Source organism: Gopherus evgoodei, chromosome 13 (genome assembly GCF_007399415.2).
Source record: "Gopherus evgoodei ecotype Sinaloan lineage chromosome 13, rGopEvg1_v1.p, whole genome shotgun sequence".
Classification (NCBI taxonomy): Eukaryota; Metazoa; Chordata; order Testudines; family Testudinidae; genus Gopherus; species Gopherus evgoodei.
This window is the reverse complement of record NC_044334.1, coordinates 27,025,564-27,045,435: the sequence shown is the minus strand read 5'-3', so window position 1 is coordinate 27,045,435 and position 19,872 is coordinate 27,025,564. Positions and strand designations below refer to the sequence as shown.

Here is a 19,872-nt window from a genome sequence, read left to right as displayed (position 1 = left end):
AGAACATGAGCTTGCACTTAACTGTTGAGAATTGGCTCTTTCCTTGTGAGATGACTACATGGGATGAAGTCCTTACATAAGAATGGCCATACTGGATCAGACCAAAGGTCCATCTAGCCCAGTATCCTGTCTTCTGACATTGGCCAATACCAGGTGCCCCAGAGGGAATGAACAGAACCAGTAATCATCAAGTGACTCCATTCCGTCGCCCATTCCCAGCGTCTGGCAAACAGAGGCTAGGGACACCATCCCTGCCCATCCTGGCTAATAGCTGGACCTATCCTCCATGAGTTTATCTATTTCTGTTTTGAACCTTTGTTATAGTCTTGGCGTTCACAACATCCTTTAGCAAAGAGTTCCTCAGGTTGACTGTGCATTGTGTGAAGAAATACTTCCTTTTGTTTTAAACCTGCTGCCTATTAATTTCATTTGGTGACCCCTCGTTCTTGTGTTATGAGGAGTAAATAACACTTCCTTATTTACTTTCTCCACACAGTCCTGATTTTATAGACCTCAATCATATCCCCCCTTAGTCATCTCTTTTCCAATCTGAAAAGTCCCAGTCTCGTTAATCTCTCCTCAGTGGCAGCCGTTCCATACCCCTAATCATTTTTGTTGCCCTTTTCTGAACCTTTTCCAATTCCAATATATCTTTTTTGAGATGGGGGCACCACATCTGCACACAGTATTCAAGATGTAGATGTACCATGGATTTGTATAGAGGCAATATGGTAACTTCTGTCTTATTCACTATCCCTTTCTTAATGATGCCCAACATTCTGTTCGCTGTTGACTGCCGTTGCTCATTGAGTGGATGCTTTTGAGAACTATCCACAATGACTCCAAGATCTTTCTTAAGTGGTAACAGCTAATTTAGACCCAATCATTTTATGTGTGTAGTTGGGATTGTTAGCTCGCATTTATAGTGTCAATCACCTCTTAATGGAAAAACTGTCCTGTGGACCTGACCTCATCTCCCACTCCTGACCACAAGTACCAACCTCCCATCCATAATTGCTTAACATCCTCATAATAACTGCAGCAATTGCTTGCCTTACCTAGAAATGTAATGTTACGGACATACTTAACATATATTTAACCGTCCCAGTTGGCAAAAACTAGCCAGCACCAGGTGACAACTTCAGACAAACCAGCAAGTGCTCTGCAGGTCACCACTGGTCCATAGTGTGCGAACCTCTAGTTTAAACAATAGAAGTGGCTGCTTGATGGTCTTATATTGAAAGACTGAGAGCTATTTACATGTAAGCTCATTGGAACCAGAGCAGTCTTTTTTCTTATGAGCTAAAGTAGTCATAAAGCTACTGCTGTAAATCAGTTGCAAGCAAACTGTTGGAGTGGAGTAACTGAACTTTAATGTTGTTAAGATCCTGAAGCAAGAGGGAATGACACATCAGCGTATAGACTGCTTTAATTTTTTATGGTCTCCAGCTTCCCACATTCCTTTCCAGAATGTACTGGACAGTATTTGGGTTCTACAAAAGGATGTTCCTTGCACAATCATTTTGTGAGGTTGCGATAAGAAACCATGACTGTTAACCAGTTGGCCCTGAGCTTATCTGAGTTCTTTAGAGTTCTGTCCTGGATAAGTTCATCAGTTTGATGTGGGAAGTCACAAATGTGGAAATTAATTAAAAAACCCCAGAGTTTATTTGAAGTGTTAGCTAAGTTTCTTTGGCTACCCTGCAAAATGACCTGGACACTTCCTTTTCCTAAGAAACTAATAGCTTTCTAAAAGGGAAGCTCACCGCTCTTAATGTATTTTGTACTACTGAAATATATATATACAGGAAAAAATGGAGTGTGCCTCGTGTATAATACATGTGATGTTACCTACTGGTTAGAGCAAGGCCTTGGGACCCAAAGCTTCTGAGTTCTAGTCCTATCTCTGCCACTTGACGAAGACACTTAACTCAATGAATCAGATTTCCAGTCTGTAAAATGGGAATAACACTACTTCCCTCACAGGGCAATTTATGAAACTAACTCGATGTATGTAAGATTTGTGTTCCTTGGTTGGAAGGTGCTCTTGTAGTGTAAAACATTAGTAATGTTGCTGCTATTATTATCTACAGGAAGGAGAAAACAATGATAAATTCTTCACCCACCCCAAGAATGCCAAAGCGCTGGCTGCCTACCTCTTTGTACACAATCACCTTTTCTACCTAATGGAGCTGATCACGGCACTGCTGCTCCTGCTGCTGTCCCTCTGCGAGGCCCCTGCTGTCCCCATTCTTCGCCTTGGCATCTATGTACGTAGTTCAGTCAAAGAATGATGACGTGAGTGGATGGGCACAGAGAGAAGGCAGCAGCACCAGAAATACCATCTGGTTTGTGTAAGGGCATGGGGGGCGCAGAAGCAGTGTTGTTTTGCACTGGATATGGATAGAGAAGAATTCCTTTTCCATGAGATCAGGCTCACTCAGATCAACGAGCAAGACAGGATGTGTATGATGCTTTTAAAGGCCACCATCATCCCAGACCATACTACCCATGATGTATTCAAACAAAATCATTAGCAGCTCTTAGAATGCAAACATTTCAGATCTTTGTCCCCTGCTGTGTTTGAGAATAGCATTCTAATCCCAGCTCTCGCTCAGATTCCTCCTGTAATGTGGACAAGTCGTTGAGGCACTGTGCCTCAGTTTCCCAAGGGTTATAATGGATATAAAAATATTTACTTCGCCCTGTTTGTGAGAATTCATTTTGAAGTGCCTTGAAGCTATATGGTTAAATTTTTTTCAAAGACCCATCCTCTCTTTCTGTGGGTGCAGTGTGTCTGCAAAAATGAATTATGAGTGCAAATCAGAGGACTTGTGTGTCTACCTCATTGTGGCTACAGATCAGATAGTGAGAAGTGCAAGCACTCTGATTTGTGAGTGCAGCTTGCACCTGCAAACAGAGAAGCTGACCCTAACAATTAAGTGCTAAGGCTTATAACCATGGTTGTTCAGAGTGCTATTTCTGATCATCCATAACTTTTTCATATATGCAGGCTCTTTCTCCATCAAGCTCTTATTCCCGTACTGCATTGGGAGGGTATATGCCAGACTTGGATCTTTCAAAAATAAATAAATAAATAAAAGCCATTTCTGAGTTACAGATGTGCAAAAAGTGTGCTGAGCTAATTTACATGGAAATACTTATCACGCATTAGTAGCTCATAAAAATGGCAAAATAGTTTTCATTGACTGTTTTTTTATCACATATTATTTCTGGGATAACACCAAACAGAAAACATTTTCAGTCAAAGGTAACCCTTGTTAGAGAAAGTGCTAAGTGATATAAGGCTGGATTTGTCCAAAGTGCTCAGCAGCTGTTGTCAGTTAATGCTGAGCATTAATCTAACCCTTAGAATATTAGTGCAAGGCTAACTTTAAGAATGTTTAAAAGACAGAGGACTGTTTGTTCTGATTTTGCACATGTTTTCAATCTATATTCAGGTCTTCTATCTCTGTAGAAAAAGCCTGACTGCTACAAAGCAGAGAGGTTTGTTACAGAAGCCACAAGCTTCTTGAGAAGGGAGAGTAAAACTCTGGTTTCTGGAACCAGTGGAAATGAGAAGTAAAATTTACTGGTGGTCTGATTGCAGATCCATGCCACCCTGGAGCTCTTTGCATTAGTGGTTGTGGTCTTTGAACTTTCTATGAAGATGAGATGGATGGGCTTTTACACCTATATCAGACACAAAAGAACCATGGTTAAGGTAAGCTGCTTGCCCCACTGCCTGCCTGTCTTCAGTGTTGTTTCTCCTTCAATGTCTTCTGTAACCAAAGAATCAGAATAAATATTGGGCTATTAAATATAGGGCATTTGAGTTGTCTCCCAACTTATGTGAGCTATTGTCCATGTCTGAATTTTGGGGTTCTTTTCACCGCCTTAAAAATCTTTCCCTGGTTATCACAGTACACAGGGATACCAGCTATCTATGAACATGTACCACTCAGGATACACTTTCACAACTTTTGTTTCCTCCACTCTGCGAATGCTATTCCATTGTCTGGCTGTTGAGAAATGGCATAAGAGTAATGCAGGCCATGCTTTCTCTGTCTGTGTCTGAACACTACAACTCTGCTCTTTTGCTTTTCTCTATACTGGCTGTCACATGTACAGTTCAGCCAACATAAAGAAGATTTTTGTCTCACTAATCGGGAATGGGGAGGGAAGAAGAGGAAGTTACCGTTGTAATGCTGATCACTTACCTTTTGTTCTCCCTCCTTGCAGACCTGTGTGCTGTTAGTGCAGTTTGTAGAAGCAATAGTGGTTTTGGTGCGTCAGACCTCGCACGTCCGGATAACTCGAGCTTTGCGGTGTATCTTCTTGGTGGACTGTCGCTACTGTGGAGCCGTCAGAAGGTGACTGGCTGCCTGGCCAACTGGCTGATTCCTGCAGTCATGACTGAGAAGGAGATCAAACTAAAGCTTTGTGGTTGTCCAGGCCTTTTTCATAGAGACTTCATATTTACCTTGGAGATGTGTGAGAGAGCAGAATTGTAGCAGGGCAGTCTCAGAAATGTTACTGTACCTTTTAAGTCTCGTGTTTTGGTCCTATTGGGAGGCTGTATGTCTTAACCCTGCAGAAAGAAATTGACATGGTGAAACTTGTATCACATGCATTACCTGAAAACTAACTGCAAAGAAACTAAATATGGCTTGGAAAATTACTTGATGTTCTGGGGACCGTATAGCATTGTACTGCTGCATGGGAGACCTGGGTCTAGAGAATGAGTTTGAGATTCTTATTTCTCAGAGCTAACAGAACTTAACAATGTGCTAGAAATCCGGAGCATTCCATTCCCAATCATTGATGTGAGAGATGGAAAAAGGCTGACTAGATTCTCCAGTTTATCAGCTTGCCAATGTACAATTGATCTATCCTCACTGTCTGGTGCCCATGCACAGGTTTCAGTTTAAAATATGGAATAAATGTTTCCTCCTTTTCAGAAACCTGCGACAGATCTTCCAGTCTCTCCCTCCTTTCATTGATATCCTCCTCCTCCTCCTTTTCTTCATGGTGATTTTTGCCATCCTAGGTAAGTTGCCTGTGTGAAAAGTTAAGCTATCTGCTTTCTTGTATGGCACCTTGCAATAATTATTGTCTATGTGCCACAAAAGAGCAGGGGGGAATGTAAAGCTGAATGGACATAAGATGTCTTGACGAGTGCTTCACTTCCTTTCTGTCCGATTCACTTCATAATTATCTGGGAGGTGAGGGCAGGTGAAGAGTTGGAAAACATAGGAATCAGGGATTTCCGCCCCATAAGTTAACATCACAAGTGACATGAGAAATAGGGAACTTTGCCAAAAGGAGTTCTTGTATGCTTTATGTGCAACTTCCAAGTTCTGCTTAACCAACTTCAGACTGCAGGTTCAATTTAAATGTCTGAAAATTACTGTCTGTACTGTGCCTTATACAATGCTATCCTCAGAGAGTCTCAGAGAATTTGCTTTTCAGAGGGGTCATTTGAATGTGTGTTAGTAAGTACAAGGAGTCTACAGTATTGGAACTGGCACTGTGTAGTGTATACAATACCTTTTCACCTTCATGGTATTAGAGAGCTTAACAGTTGCGTGACTAAGTATGCCAAGGATGGTGAGCTTTTGGCACACAGTGCCTCTTCTGCAAAACAGTCACTGCCCAGACTAAGGGTCAGCCAGTGTGTCCAAGCTTACAGCATGCCAGGTCTTCAGTCAAATCATGGGACTTTGTGAAATGAAAGCATGCTCTCTAGGTCTCTTGACACTTTGTAGCACTAGCTGGGAAAGGCTCTGAGGGGATCTTCAACTATGGGGGCAGGTGCTAAATCTTTGGACTGAAGAACCTCTTGCTGTTTTGGAGAAGGAAAGAGAGTAGAGGAGAAAAGGGAATAAGAAAAGTGGGAAGGAGAGAGGAAGCAGAGGTTTGAGAAATGGAAGAGAAAATAAAACCAATCAAGATGGAATAAAATCAGTAATGAAAGGGGGGAAAAGAGAGAAGGAATGCCAGATCAGGAGAAAAAGATTCACAAACTCAAATCCTGCTGTCTTCTGCAGAAGCATGTCAGTGCTGGTGATAAGGGCATGGGACACCTTCTCTCTCCCTCAGCCACCTTCTCTCCTGATACTTTCTGTCTGTCGTCTTCCATGCTACTCCTTATGTTTACAACAGTGTTCCAGATTAATCTGGGATGGGGATTGTGGGTCTGATTCTCACATCTTCTTGTCCTTTACGATTGTATAAAAATGTGTGTACAGTGCTACCAAATTAGGATTCCCCACTCACTTGCACCCATTTAGCATAGGTATAAATGCTGACACAAGGTGTCCGTGCAGTGGAGAATGAGATCTTATATCTTCATCCTCTCTAAAGCACTGTGCACATGCATTATGCTGCATATTAGATGTTAGATATTAACTAGCAGAGCGTTTAGCTGATGTTCTTGAGTTTTATGGCCACGATTTGAGGATAGCGACTCTTCGTTATATTGTTGTTTGAAATTAAATGTTTTGGTTTTGGGTTTTTTTCCCCTTTCCCATTTTCTTCTTCCATTTCTCTAGGTTTTTATCTGTTTTCTTCTAACCACTCAGATCCCGTAAGTAAACAACAAATTCGTCAGACTTAGCTTTTTAAGACCCATTTGGTCATCTTGAAAACCAAATTCAAATCGTCTATATGGTATTGATATTGTTTTTCTCCTGAATGGATTGTCTCTGGGGGTGCAGTTTTTAATTGGAGTTAGCAATAAGGAGGACAGAGGGCCGTGACTGACCATTTATTTTTCTTAAATGTAGTTAACCAAGGATCAGACTCCAATGGGAAAAAGTAAATGATACCCCCCTCCATGGCAGGAAATCCAAAAGGGGACACTATATATTTGTCACCCCCTCTTCTTGATGTCTGAATCCAATCAGGGCAAACCACATCACCCACTGCACGCAACTGCATGATGCACCAGCCCATGACACTTGTGGGCTGGTGCATCAATTTCCTTGATGTACCTTGCTGCCCTGCTATTAGTGCTTCTGCCCGGATAAGTAAGTGAACATCCCCAATAAAGAGTTGTGATCCCAGCACAGCTGCTGGCAACCTCTTGTGATACACCAAAACTGGGATACTGGATCACAGGTTTAAGGGAAATAGTACTTTTCCATCCCAAGTGGGCGGCAGTTGGGTCTGCAGTGAAAGAGTGGTATAAGAAACTATTCTCCTCCTCCCAACCTATGATGGCCTTACTGCTCAACAGCCACAGGTTCCAGCTGCCAAGTCTGACCACTATTGGTAGTAACCTACAGGAATGTGCAGGCAAGCTTTATTTTTTTAACTCTTCACATGCCACACCTTTATGTTTGCCTGCAGAAGGGGCACGCAACTACATGTCAAGAGCTACTGAGAGAGGTTAGGAGATGAGTTAAGGAATTCTGTCAGTGTGGGGCTGGTTTGTATTTGTTTTCTCTTTCAGTATTTCAATACCTTAGAGAACAGCCTTGTGAATCTCTTTGTTCTTCTGACCACTTCAAAGTAAGTCCATGCTTCCTTTTTACCAGGGCTCCCTCCTTTCCCCTCACCCCTGGGAAAAAGTCTCTCACAGCAGATCTTTTATTTGTGAAACCTCTGGGTCTGCCGCTGTGACCTCTTCTTCGTAGCATCAGAGCAGCGTTTCCCAACGGGGAACCTGTACTTCACTGCAGCCTAATGTTCGATGACCCGCCCCAAAGGAACTGCTCTAGTTCACCCTTAAGTATTCTGAAGCCACTGAAGGGGAAGGATGGTCTCATTGTTAAGGCACAAGTCTAAGAATACAGAGGTCTGAGTTATGCTCCTTTGTCTGCCACTAACACACTATACAGGCACGGGGAAGTCACTTCACCTCTCTCTGCCTCTCTTTCCGATCTGTAAAATGGGGATAATGATGCTTGTGCATTTTCTAGGGTGATTGTGAGGATTAATTAACTTGCAATCCTTCGAATAAGATCTCTGTAGAACTGCAAAATATTAAAACATAAATAAACCATAAATATTTTGTAAGTTTCTGTTGCCCATCAAACTTTGGGGATGTTTAGGGATACATAATCTTCACTGCATTTCAAACTCTTGCAGCTAATGTATAGGTTCATAATGTGTATATTGTGTATAGCTACATAGTCTGCATAACCATATGAGGATGTTGATTTGTTTATTCATATACACAGTTCCTGTACATAGTATGATCATCTAGTCAGTGTGAAATGCTGTATGAATGAGACTATTCTGGCTGCTAATAAGTTGGCTTGTATCTTTTGGGGGGCAGTTTCCCTGATGTGATGATGCCATCTTATTCCCGGAACCCCTGGTCCTGTGTCTTCTTCATAGTGTACCTCTCCATTGAGCTCTACTTCATTATGAACTTGGTAAGTTTCTTACTGCGGCTGGGACTCCCCTTCCTCTCATTTTGATATTGCAGTAGAGTTCTTCACCTGTCACAATGGTTTGGTAATAGTGCCTGTTGTAATCTTTTGTGGTGTTGTGACAGGGTCTGTCTGATTAAAAACAATTAGTCTCCTTCCCCTGTTCTTCTGAACTTATGTCCTAGTATGAACAGTCACTGTACACACTTCTTTATGTGACTCATTAACGGTAATAGGAGCTGTGTAGCCAAATACCTATGCACCATTTAAAAATGTAACTGTGGGTGTGTGCCCTTGTTAATCCTTTGGTATCCGGGTTCCTTAGAGATTCTTATTAACTCTACTGTACCTTGCATTAGCACAGCACTTAGCAAAACCCATACTGCTGGCATCTGTTGTGCCTCTCTGTGGTGCTTATTCATAAGTGTCAAGATGCCATGTGGCATAAGAGGCCATATGCTGTAGCGATCAAAGCCTGACTTCCGCGTTGTCTCATCTGTTTCTTTTCAGCTTCTTGCTGTGGTGTTTGACACTTTCAGTGATATTGAAAAGAGGAAGTTCAAATCGCTGCTGCTGCACAAACGCACAGCCATACAACATGCCTACCGCCTGCTTGTCAGCAAGCAGGTAAGGGATATTCTCTGTGTGTGCAAGAAATACCCAGCCTGTGTCACTAGAAACTGTCACTGACACCCACTAGTAGCACATCAGAAGACACTGAGTGTTTAAAGAGGTGGTGTTCCACCAGCAGTAATTGATGACAAAGTTCAATGTGGTCAGAAACCTGAAGGGTTCAATAGATACAGGATGGCTAAGTGGCAACGAAAGGGAATGTTAAGCCTATAAATATATTTTGCAAGTTGTACACATGCAGGGAGAAGAGGGATGGTTTAGCATGGTGAACTGATGGTATAACAAAGAGTAATGGAATGAAATTGAAACGAGAAAGCGTAGGTTAAGTATCAGTAAAAGTATCTGGGCAGTGAGCTCTGTTAGGCTGTGGAACCGTTTCCCAAGGGAAGTGGTGGAAGCCCTATTGCTTGGCACTTGAACTGGACAGAACTTCAGTGCGAGATTCTTCTCTGTTCTTCCACTGATCTGGAGACCGAGCAGAGGAGCTAATCCCAGGAGACTTCCTCTATCTAGGTTCTAGAGTAATAAGTGAGCGTGTGCCTTCTAGAGGTGGTAGCAACAGCATCTTGTCCTGACAAAATCTTGCTTAGAAGCAGTCCTAAGAGAGAATTATATGTTCCTATGCTTCCTCTTACAGCATCACTTATGGCAACCCCTTTCTGTGTTTCTAGAGACCGTCTGGTATCTCCTTCAAGCAGTTTGAAGGGCTGATGCGGTTTTATAAGCCTCGAATGTGCGCCAGAGAGCGTTATCTAACTTTCAAAGCACTGAATCAAAGCAATACAACTTTAGTCAGGTAGGATGCTGCTGCTGTAACCTAGAAAAGGGCGACATTCTACAGGATTCATGACACTGTGGGCCCATACCATGTGTCAGAGGGAATGATGTGGCTTATCAAGGAAAATCAATCCCAGAATGCAGGCTTAGATGCAGCCTGGGGTCGGGAAACACTTCTGGGATTCTTGCCTTCTTGGGCTATTGGAGGTGAATTTGGGCTTGAAAGAAGTGTCAAAGTGATAATCCCCTGCTGCTTTATGATCTTCCCCATCAGTAAGTGACTTTCCCTTCTGCCCCGTTGGAGAGACAGTACTGCGATGATAGCCATTAAGCAGAAGGAGATAGGTGAAAAACAGAGGTCCTTGGAATAAAAGAGTGGGGAAACTGAGGACCCTGTTTGGACATGAGACAACCAAAGAAAGGAAAACTTCTGCACATGCAATGCAACTTTAGCGTAACGTGTTCCCAGTTAACCGGCAATTGGTTATGTCCCCTGGCATGTCACGAAAGCACCACTCTCTTGGAGTTCCAAAAAACACTGCAGAGCCCTGCATTAAGAGTCAGAGTAATTCTTGCTGAATCATGTTGTTGGGTGGGTCCAGTTAACTCCACTTTGGCTATAAAGAGATGAGTGTGTCTTTTGGGGAGAGAGTCCTAGAATGATAGGACAAGGAAACCCTGAAGGGAAACTCAGGGCATAGCTAAGCTTGGGGTGAAATCTTAGAGTGACGCTTATGTGGTTGTAGATAATGGTTTTCATTTCTCAATAAAACTAAACCCCCAGGAAGGGAATGAATCAGGGTGCGAGTTCAACATCTGTGTGCTCTGTTGAGGATGGGATAGGGGCCAAGAGTCAGATTGTTAAAGATTTTAGGTGTCTAAAGGTTCAACTAGGCACCAAGTAAGATTTTTTTTTCTTTTTCAAATCTGCATCTTTAGGCATCTAAACACCTTTAAAAATCATGTCTTTGCACCAGTTTTATTGTTGCTCAAAAGTTTAAAACTACCTTTTTAATACAACCAACCAAAACCTAGTAGGAAAGGAAGAGTTGTGCTTCCAGGTTGATTCAGGTCCCGTTATTTGTAAATGACGTTTTTCAAACCACACAATTGATCGCTCAGCTGTCAGCTAGGAGGTTTATGCAAACCTTAATATTGGTGACATCTTACCTTATTTATTTATATGCATGTAGTGCATACAAGTAAACATGCATATAAATAAATAAGGTAAGATGTCACCAATATTAAGGTTTGCGTAAGCCTCCTGGCTGATAGCTTACAATATAAGTGAAATCCAGGTTCCACTGAAATCCATAGCAAAACTCTCCTTGAGGTTCAGCGAAGCCTAGATTTCACCCTCAGACTGTATCAGTCTGTCAGGCCTTGCTACAGAAATGTGGTGGTCTTTACTCTCTCCTGAGGCCCACTTGCATTTAGGAAAACCTGTGACACAAACAGTGGATGAGCTGAATGTTGATTTTTCATATAATTTGAACAGGGAATTAAGAGAAATTAAGGGAACTTCTCCCAAAAAGAAGGTCTGGCATGGAAAACCTTCCTCCCTCTCCCACAATCAGGTGACACAATTAGGCATTTGATATACTTAAATAGTGAAGCGTTTGGTTCTCATGATGGCAAAATCCAAATACCACCGAGATTTGATCTGATTCACCCTTTTATCTTTCTCTCTTACAGCCTAAAGGATTTCTACAATTTCTATGAAGTTGTTGGCTTAAAATGGAAGGCAAGTGTTACATGGAGGAGAGTGTGAGGAGAGAAGGGGATGAGGACTGGAGGGAAGTTTATGGAGAGAAGGTGGAGGAGAAATCAAGACTGGAACAAGACCGATATCACATAGGGAGAAGATGGGTCTTGCTCCATTCTCTTATGGATGTAATTTTGACCTACTTTGATAAATTTCTGCTCATACCTCTCGCTGATCAGGTCTGTTCTACTTCCAGGCAAAACGAAACCGCGAGCACTGGTTTGATGACCTTCCACGGACAGCGTTTCTTATATTTAAAGGTAACTTGCTGTATGGATCACTTGATGATTACCCTGTTCTGTTCATTCCCTTTGAAGCATGTGGCATTGGCCAGCGTCTGAAGACAGGATACTGAGCTAGATGGACCATGGCTCTGACCCAGTATGGCCGTTCTTATGGTCTTTTATGTTTTAAATTCAACATGTGCAGAAGCATGTATCTGTTCAAAAATATCTCTTTTCAAAAAAAAAAAAAAAAGAGGCCTTCTGAAAGAATACATTCTCTGTACACTACCCCAAGCTTAAATACAGTAACAGTCTAAATACTCCAGATAAACTGCTGAGACAGGCACAGTTGCTAACTGCTGATCCATTCAAAAGGCACGGTATTCTGGCCTGTTGGAGGAGGACATCTGTCACATAAATATATATTCTGTGTACTGACCCAGAAACCAACTTTATAAAATAAGGAAAGTTTCTTAGCAAATACCTTGAACCCACCCATTGCTGGATTCATCTTCTGGTACAGCATGCAGGGGGGTCTGATGCAGCGATCCAGCTTGCTGGAGTCTAGGAGATTGGTTTCTCAGTATCCGAGGCTGCAGCTCTCCTCCAACAGCAGCAGGCTGTGGAGTGGATTTGCAGTCTCCGAGGGGTTGCTGGTCTTCGAAGTCTCTGGTGGATGCCACATTTGCACAGAGCATGTGCAGTTGCTGTAAAGGAGAAAATAGAGGTTATAATGTGTCCTAGATACAGCCTTAAACATAATATATCCTCTACATGCCACTGTTGCAAATGTCCCAGTTTTTCCTTACCAGTTTGTATCCCTGGATAAGTGGGGTTTTTTTTTGTTTAATATATATGTAGGTTAGTGAGGGACAACTAGCCTGAACCAAGGATAGTGCAGGCAGCTACCGGTACAAGATCCCTATGCAGCTGTGCTAATACACTTTAGCCCGGAGTTAGAACACTTCCTCTGTTCCAGGACTGGGCAGAGACTGACATCTCCATTTGAACTGTGCACTGGTTTCAAGATGTGGGCAAATTTGGAACTGCAGTAGGGTGAGAACTGTCACTTGAGTTCTAGGTCAGGATTTGAACTCAAGGCATAAGTGAAAGACATGTAAGTGCACTATTGCCCACTGTCCTACCTAGACCCTGTGCTGAGAACGGATATGAAAAATGAGCCCAGTTAATGTTGGAGAGGTCATTAAATAGATACGGAGGAAGAAGAGGGAGTATTTGGTACACGTGTGAGTTTATTTCTGAGTATTTTTTGTAACAAACATCTATTTGTTTGTAATATTTCCCTTCTTCATACAGGCATTAACATTCTGGTGAAGTCCCGAGCATTCCAGTATGCCATGTGTAAGTGTGAAAAACAAAATCTCATGATTTTACCTACTCGGCTCTCTTTGTTCTTCAGGGCGGGGATTCTTTCTGCTGTGTGTTTGTACACTGCCTAGTGCAATGGAACCTGATCTCTGACTGGAGCCACAATACACACAATAATTCCTGTGCTTATCTGCGATCAGGGAAGGAGTTTGCATGTGTGTGTGCGTGTGAGATTCTCATAAGGACTAGTTTATACATTATTTTAAAGTGTGTTTTATGGGACTGGTTTCTTCAGAAGCTGGCTCTTACATCCTGTTGCATTTCAGAGGGTGCGTGATTACACTTCACATGCTTTCAGTTTTGACACCGCAGCTGAGGATGTTGATAAAAGGACCTGACTTGATGCACAATGCTCCCGTGGTTTGCTGTACTTCAGAAAGTGCAAATAGCTTAATTCCAAGGGGTATTGCTTGGAGTTTGTACTAAGCAGAGCAGCAGAATTGCTCTCATGCTCTTCTAGAGAGGAGAGCATGTTTGACTCCTGGTCCCACTTGTTACGCTAATCTCTAATTTTGATTGAGTTTTATTCTGTTAGAGAAGTGCCCCTTTTGCTGATTATGATGGTAAAATGAAGGAAGAAAAAAAGAGGAGTGAAAGGGAGAGTTCCTACATCTTGGATCCTCCTGTGTCCCAATGGCTTAATGGTGGGCGCTACAAAGAGGCCTGTGGGAGCCTTCTGATGGTGCTGTATCCTTCCTGCATTGTAACTGAGCTGGGAGCTATGTACGGTCCTGGAACAATTGTGCAGAGATGGAAAGAAACTGGAATATAGAAGTAATTCTAAATAATGTACCAGGAAAAATAACTGGTATGTCAGACTGAGATTCAACAATACACTTTTTCTTCTGAGGCTCTCAAAGCATTTTACATAGGTGGATAAATTATTATACTCATGTTATTTACTGGGAAACCGAAGCACAGAATGTGGGGGGCTTTCATAGTGAATGGGTTGCGTAACCTTGGGAGAGTTGGAAACAGAACTTCGATCTTCTGATGCCTAGGCCTGTGCCCTAACCATTAGACAACACTGCCTGCCTGAAAGTTTAGAAAATTAACATCTGATTCCCAGCAACTTTTCATTGCAGCAGTGTATTTTGTTTTCCAGATACTGTGGTAGCTGTGAATGGGATCTGGATTCTAATTCAAACCTTCATGCTGCAAGGTAGGATATACATGGTTCATTTCTTGACTTGTCGTCTTTCATAAGTTTGATCAGCCCTCTGAGAAGGTGCTGTTCCTGTGCCTTGCAGGTGGGAACTTCTTCCCCAGAGATGTCCCGTGGAGTTACATCGTCTTCCTTACAAGTAAGTTGCTGCGCCAGACCAGCACTGCCTTTTTCCATTACAGCTGCGGAAGGGTATATTGGGGTTTCTCAGTTGTGCATTTTAGTCATTCAAGGGCTTAAAGTATCCATTTCCTTGGAAGCCATTTTTCTCAGTGCCTGGATCTGAACAGATTTTATTGACCTTGCTTGGTTGTAAGAAATGCCTCTGGTAACCTTTGGTGTGCTGAAGAGGGAACCTCTTGCACCCCTGCTATCTATGTAATGAGATGCAGCTAAATGGGAATGTAGTTCTGTCTCAGCCCCTAGTAACATTGCCCCAAAACCACACACCCATCTGGTTTTCTATTTTTACCCCAACCATAAACTGTTGGACATTTACTGACCCCGTCCATGCTCACGTTACTGTCAATGCAGACTGGGTAACATTGCATTGCCCTCTTGGTAGAATTATCATCTTGGAAGCATATCTTGAACCAAGACCCTATTTATTTCCTGCTCTGCTAATTGTTGTTTTGTGGAATCCTCCTCTTCCCTTAATTATTTTCACCTGGAATCTTCTTCCATTTTCCTCCATGGTACTGCCATTCCCTACCTTTGAGTCTGAGCAGTCCTCCTTCCATTCTGGAGGTGGCGACTCTGAGACTGTCAGCACCACTTCAGACAAATCGGAGGCGCTCTTGAGAGAGCAGTATACTGCTGCCCCTCTCGCAGAGGCTGACTGTACTGTCAAGCACTCCTGAACAGAGCAAGGCAAGAGTGAGTCTGACCTTTGATCCCTATATGCCAGTGTGTTGCTCTGCCATGGAATTCATTACTTATCCAAGTGAGTTCATCCTCTCCTATAGGTGGTGATTATTTTTCACTGCTGCTGCTGAGCAATTCTACTGAAACAGAGCTAAAGCTGTTACTAAGTAAAGCTGACAATTGCAGTAAAGGTGACATTGGGAGAATCCAAATACCTGTTTGCTAACCTCTCACTTAACTGCATGGAGAGCTCCTTTGGCTACAGTTGCGAGCAGAGGAGTTGTTAGAAAAGTTGAAGTTAGAGAAAATGTTCATTGTTTGTTTTATGAGGATGTGGTGACTTGTTTTTGTTTCCCCTGGAGCTGTCCTAATTATTGACCTCACATGAAGGCAGACAACTAAATATTGACAAATTTTATAGTGCTTATATGCTAATGCAAGAAGCCTAAATACTAACAGGGGTGAACTTGAGTGCCTGGTATTAAATGAGGGTATTGGTAGAATAGGCATCACAGAAACGTGGTGAAACAATGATAATCAATGGGACACATAATACTAGGGTACAAAATATATAGGAATGACAGAGTAGGTTGTGCTGGGGTGCGCGCCAGTGTATGTGAAAGAAAAAGCTTAGAATCAAATATAGTAAAAATCTTAACTGAATCAGACAGTACCATAGAATTTTTGTGGATAGAAATTCCATGCTTGAATAAGAGTATAGCGGTTAGAATATACTACTAACCATCTGACCAGGATGGTGACTCTGATTGTGAAATATTCAGAGAGGTTAGAGAGGCTACAGAACCCAAAAATCCAAAAATAATGGGGAATTTCATTTATCTCTATATTGACTGGGTTCATGTCACCTCAGGATTGGGTGCAGAGATAAAATTTCTAGGCACTATTAATGACTGTTTCTTGGAGCAGATACTCCTGGAACCCTCAAGGGGAGAGGCAGTTCTTGATTTGATCCTAAGTGAGCACAGCACCTGGTCCAAGAAGTGACTATAACTGAACCACTCAGTAATAATGTTCATAATGTAATTACATTTTACATCCTTGTAGGGAGGAACCCACCACAGTAGCATTACCTTCAAAAAGGAGAACTAAACAAAAATGAGGCTAGTTAAATAGACATTAAAAGGAACAGTCACAAGAGGGAGCTGCCTGCAAGCTGCATGGAATCTTTTAAAAATACCATAATAGAGGATCAAACTAAATGTTTCCTCCTCCCACACACTCCACCCTCCCCCCCAAAAAAGAAGGTAACAGGAAAAGCCACCATGGCTAAACAACATACTAAAAGAGGTGGTTGGAGACAAAGACATCTTTTAAAAATTGGAAGTCAAATCCTACTGAGAAAAATAGAAAGGAGTGTAAACACTGGCAAGTCAAGTGTAAAAGTTAAATTAGGCAGGCCAAGAAAGAACTTGAAGAGCAGCTAGCAAAAACCCCAAAACTAACAGCAAAAAATTCTTTTTAAGTACATTAGAAGCCTACCAAGAAGGGCCACTGGATGATCAAGGCCAGTGGACAATCGAGACGCTAAAGGAGCAGTCAAGGAAGACAAAGACATTTCAGAGAAGCTAAATAAATTTCTTGCATCGGTCTTCTCTGCAAAGGATGTAAGGGGGATTCCTACTGAGCAGTTCTTTTTAGATGACAGATCTGAGGAACTGTCTCAGATTATGGTATCTATAGAGGACATTTTGGAAGAAATTAATAAATTAAACAGTAATAAGTCACCAGGACCAGATAGGATTCACCCAAGAGTTCTGCAATTTCACATCTGAGTTCCTTCCGAACTACTAACTGTGGTATATAACTTATCACTTAAATCAGCCTTTGTAGCAAGTGACTGGCAGATAGCTAATGTAATGCTGATTATTATTATTATTTTTTTTTTAAAAGGCTCCAAAGGCAATCCTGGCAATTACAGGCCAATGAGCCTAACTTAAGTGCCAGGCAAATTGGTTGAAATTATAGTAAAGAATAGAATGATCAAACACATAAATGAACACAATATGTTGGGGAAGAGCCAGCACGACTTTCGTAAAGGGAAATCATGCCTTACCAGTCTTGGAATTCTTTGAGGGTGTCAGCAAATGTGAACAGGGGTAACCCGGTGGATGTAATATACCTAGACTTTTTCAGAAAGCCTTTGACAAGGTCCCTCGCCAAAGGCTCTTAAGCAAAATAGGCAATAATGAGATAAGAGGTAAGGTCCTCTCATGGTCATTAACTGGTTAGAATACAGGACACAAGCGTAGGAATAAATGGTCAATTTTCATAGTGGAGAGAGAGAAATAATAGGTTCTCCCTAGGATCTATACTAGGACCAGTGCTATTCAACATATTCATAAATGATCTGGAAAAGGGCGTGAACAGTGGGGTGGCAAAGTTTGTGATGACACACAATTATTCAGGATAGTTAAGTCCAAAGCTGACTACGAAGAGTTACGAAGGGATCTCACAAACCTGGATAATTGAAACACAAAATGACAGATGAAATTCAGTGTTGATTAATTGCAAAGTAATGCACAGTGGAAAACATAATCCCAGCTACACATACAAAATGATAGGGTCTAAAATTTTTTTTTTACCACTCAAGAAAGAGATCGTGGAGTCATTGTGGGTAGTCCTCTGAAAATATCTTCTCAATGTGCAGTAGCAGTCAAAGCTAACAGGATGTTAGGAACCGTTAGGAAAGAGCTAGGTAATGAGACAGAAAACACATAATGCCACCATATAAATCTATGGTATGCCCACACCTTGAATACTGTGTGCAATTCTGGTCACCCCCTCTCAAAAGAGATGTATTGGAAATGGAAAAAGTACAGGGTAGGAGAACAAAAATGATTAGGATTATGGAACATTTTCTTTATGAAGAGAGATTAAAAAGACTGGGATAGTTCATTTTAGAAAAGATTTATGGGGGATATGATAGAAGTCTATAAAATCATGACTGGTGTGGAGAAAGTCAATAAGGAAGTGTTTTTACTCTTTCACATAACACGTGACTCAGGGTCACCTAATGAAATTAATAGGCATCAAGTTTAAAACAAACTTAAGGAAGTACTTCTTCACACAGTGCACAGTCAACTTGTGAAACTTGTTGCCAGGGGATGTTGTGAAAGCCAAAAGTAGAACTGGGTTCAAAAAGGAATTCAATAAGCTCATGGAGAATGGGTCCATCAATGGCTGTTAGCCAAGATGGTTAGGTACACAACCCCTTACTCTGGGTGTCCATAAACCTCTGACTGCCAGAACCTGGATATGGATCACTCAATAAATTGCCCTGTTCTGTCCATTCCCTCTGAAGTATCTGGTCTGGCGATTGTTGGAAGACAGGATCCTGGGCTAGATGGATCGTTGGTCTGACCAAGTATGGCCGTTCTTATGTTTTTATTCCCAGATATATAGAAATACTTTGATCACTGAACGGTTGCCTGATGTCATAATGTTCTACCAGTTCAAGAACTTCAGAGTGCCCTCGTGGCAGTGTATGAAACAAACAGCCTTCCTCCACCCTGTTTAAAACTATCTCCCATGGTCCGATGAGCTCATAGATATGATTCTTTATTACATTCCATTGAGGTTAAATTGGGCGAGTATGTGGGAGTGAGTATGTGCCCTGAAGTTCCTCTGGATGACTGACTCGCCTTTCTTATAGGCACTCACTCTTGTCCAGAGATCTGAATGTTTGGCACAGTAGCTAAGGGAGAAGTTAGTGATCTAGAAGAAAAGTGGGGCCCACTTATCATCCCCTTGAGGATAAATATGAAGGAAGGAAATGGGAGCTTATTAAATGTACGGTCAAGAAACCTACATGTTCAAGCTGCACATAAGGAATGGTTAAGGTGTGACTCATTTAAGGGTTGATATTAGATTCTCTCGTTTTGCAGTCTATGGGGTAGAGCTGCTCCTGAAAACCACTGGCCTGGGACCCATTGAGTATCTATCTTCTGGATGGAATCTGTAAGTGTGCTGCTTGTGAAGAGTGAATGGGGGCTGGAGGCATAATACCCAGAGCTGTTGTGCTAACCTGCATTGCATCAGTATCACTTGAGCAATCTGAATTTGAATCAGCTGAATTTGGTGGGGATCTAAAGAGAGAGAACTCAAAATTGCAGGATTTGAGGTGATAGATGCTGGGATATAGTTGCCTTCTTTCAAAAATGGTCTTAGGCCGATAGATTAGAAAACTTTATTTCAATAGAGATTCTGCAGGAAATTCCAGTACCCCATCACCTTTCCCTTTTGTCTTCTTTTTGAACTAGAGTGCCATGAGCACTCTGCCCCTCGCAAGGCTAAACCGGGCCATTTCTGCTCTCACGCTTCCTTTTCCAGCTTTGATTTTTCAGTCACTCTGTTTGCATTTCTGGGTCTCCTGGCGCTGGCATTTAACATGGAGCCATTCTACTTCATCGTTGTCCTGCGACCCCTTCAGCTGCTCAGGTGAGACAGAAAAGGCACATGGGGAATGGGAAAATAACCAAAACAGCAGAGTATCAGGGAGTAGCCATGTTAGTCTGTATCCAGAAAAACTACAAGGAGTCCGGTGGCACCTTAAAGATTAACAGTTTTTTGGGGGGCATAAGCTTTTGTTGGTAAAAAAACTCTCACTTCAGATGCGCCTAAAGAAGTGAGATTTTTTTTACCCATGAAAGCTTA

The 19,872-nt window shown here is 42.0% G+C and overlaps 1 protein-coding gene across 3 annotated transcripts in view; it reads left to right on the top strand.

Annotated features, from left to right (window-relative positions):
* The window catches only part of TPCN1 (two pore segment channel 1), a 56,842-nt gene that overhangs the window by 22,580 nt on the left and 14,390 nt on the right, over nt 1–19,872 (top strand). For all 3 annotated transcript variants that reach the window (XM_030583267.1, XM_030583269.1, XM_030583270.1), the window contains 16 exons: nt 2,094–2,270; nt 3,611–3,724; nt 4,243–4,373; nt 4,962–5,050; nt 6,555–6,589; nt 7,457–7,515; nt 8,285–8,384; nt 8,892–9,008; nt 9,686–9,810; nt 11,487–11,535; nt 11,753–11,816; nt 13,098–13,142; nt 14,275–14,331; nt 14,420–14,473; nt 19,104–19,176; nt 19,549–19,656. In XM_030583267.1, the coding sequence (XP_030439127.1) occupies nt 2,094–2,270; nt 3,611–3,724; nt 4,243–4,373; nt 4,962–5,050; nt 6,555–6,589; nt 7,457–7,515; nt 8,285–8,384; nt 8,892–9,008; nt 9,686–9,810; nt 11,487–11,535; nt 11,753–11,816; nt 13,098–13,142; nt 14,275–14,331; nt 14,420–14,473; nt 19,104–19,176; nt 19,549–19,656 (1,397 nt within the window). The remainder of the gene's footprint in view (nt 1–2,093; nt 2,271–3,610; nt 3,725–4,242; nt 4,374–4,961; nt 5,051–6,554; nt 6,590–7,456; nt 7,516–8,284; nt 8,385–8,891; nt 9,009–9,685; nt 9,811–11,486; nt 11,536–11,752; nt 11,817–13,097; nt 13,143–14,274; nt 14,332–14,419; nt 14,474–19,103; nt 19,177–19,548; nt 19,657–19,872) is intronic.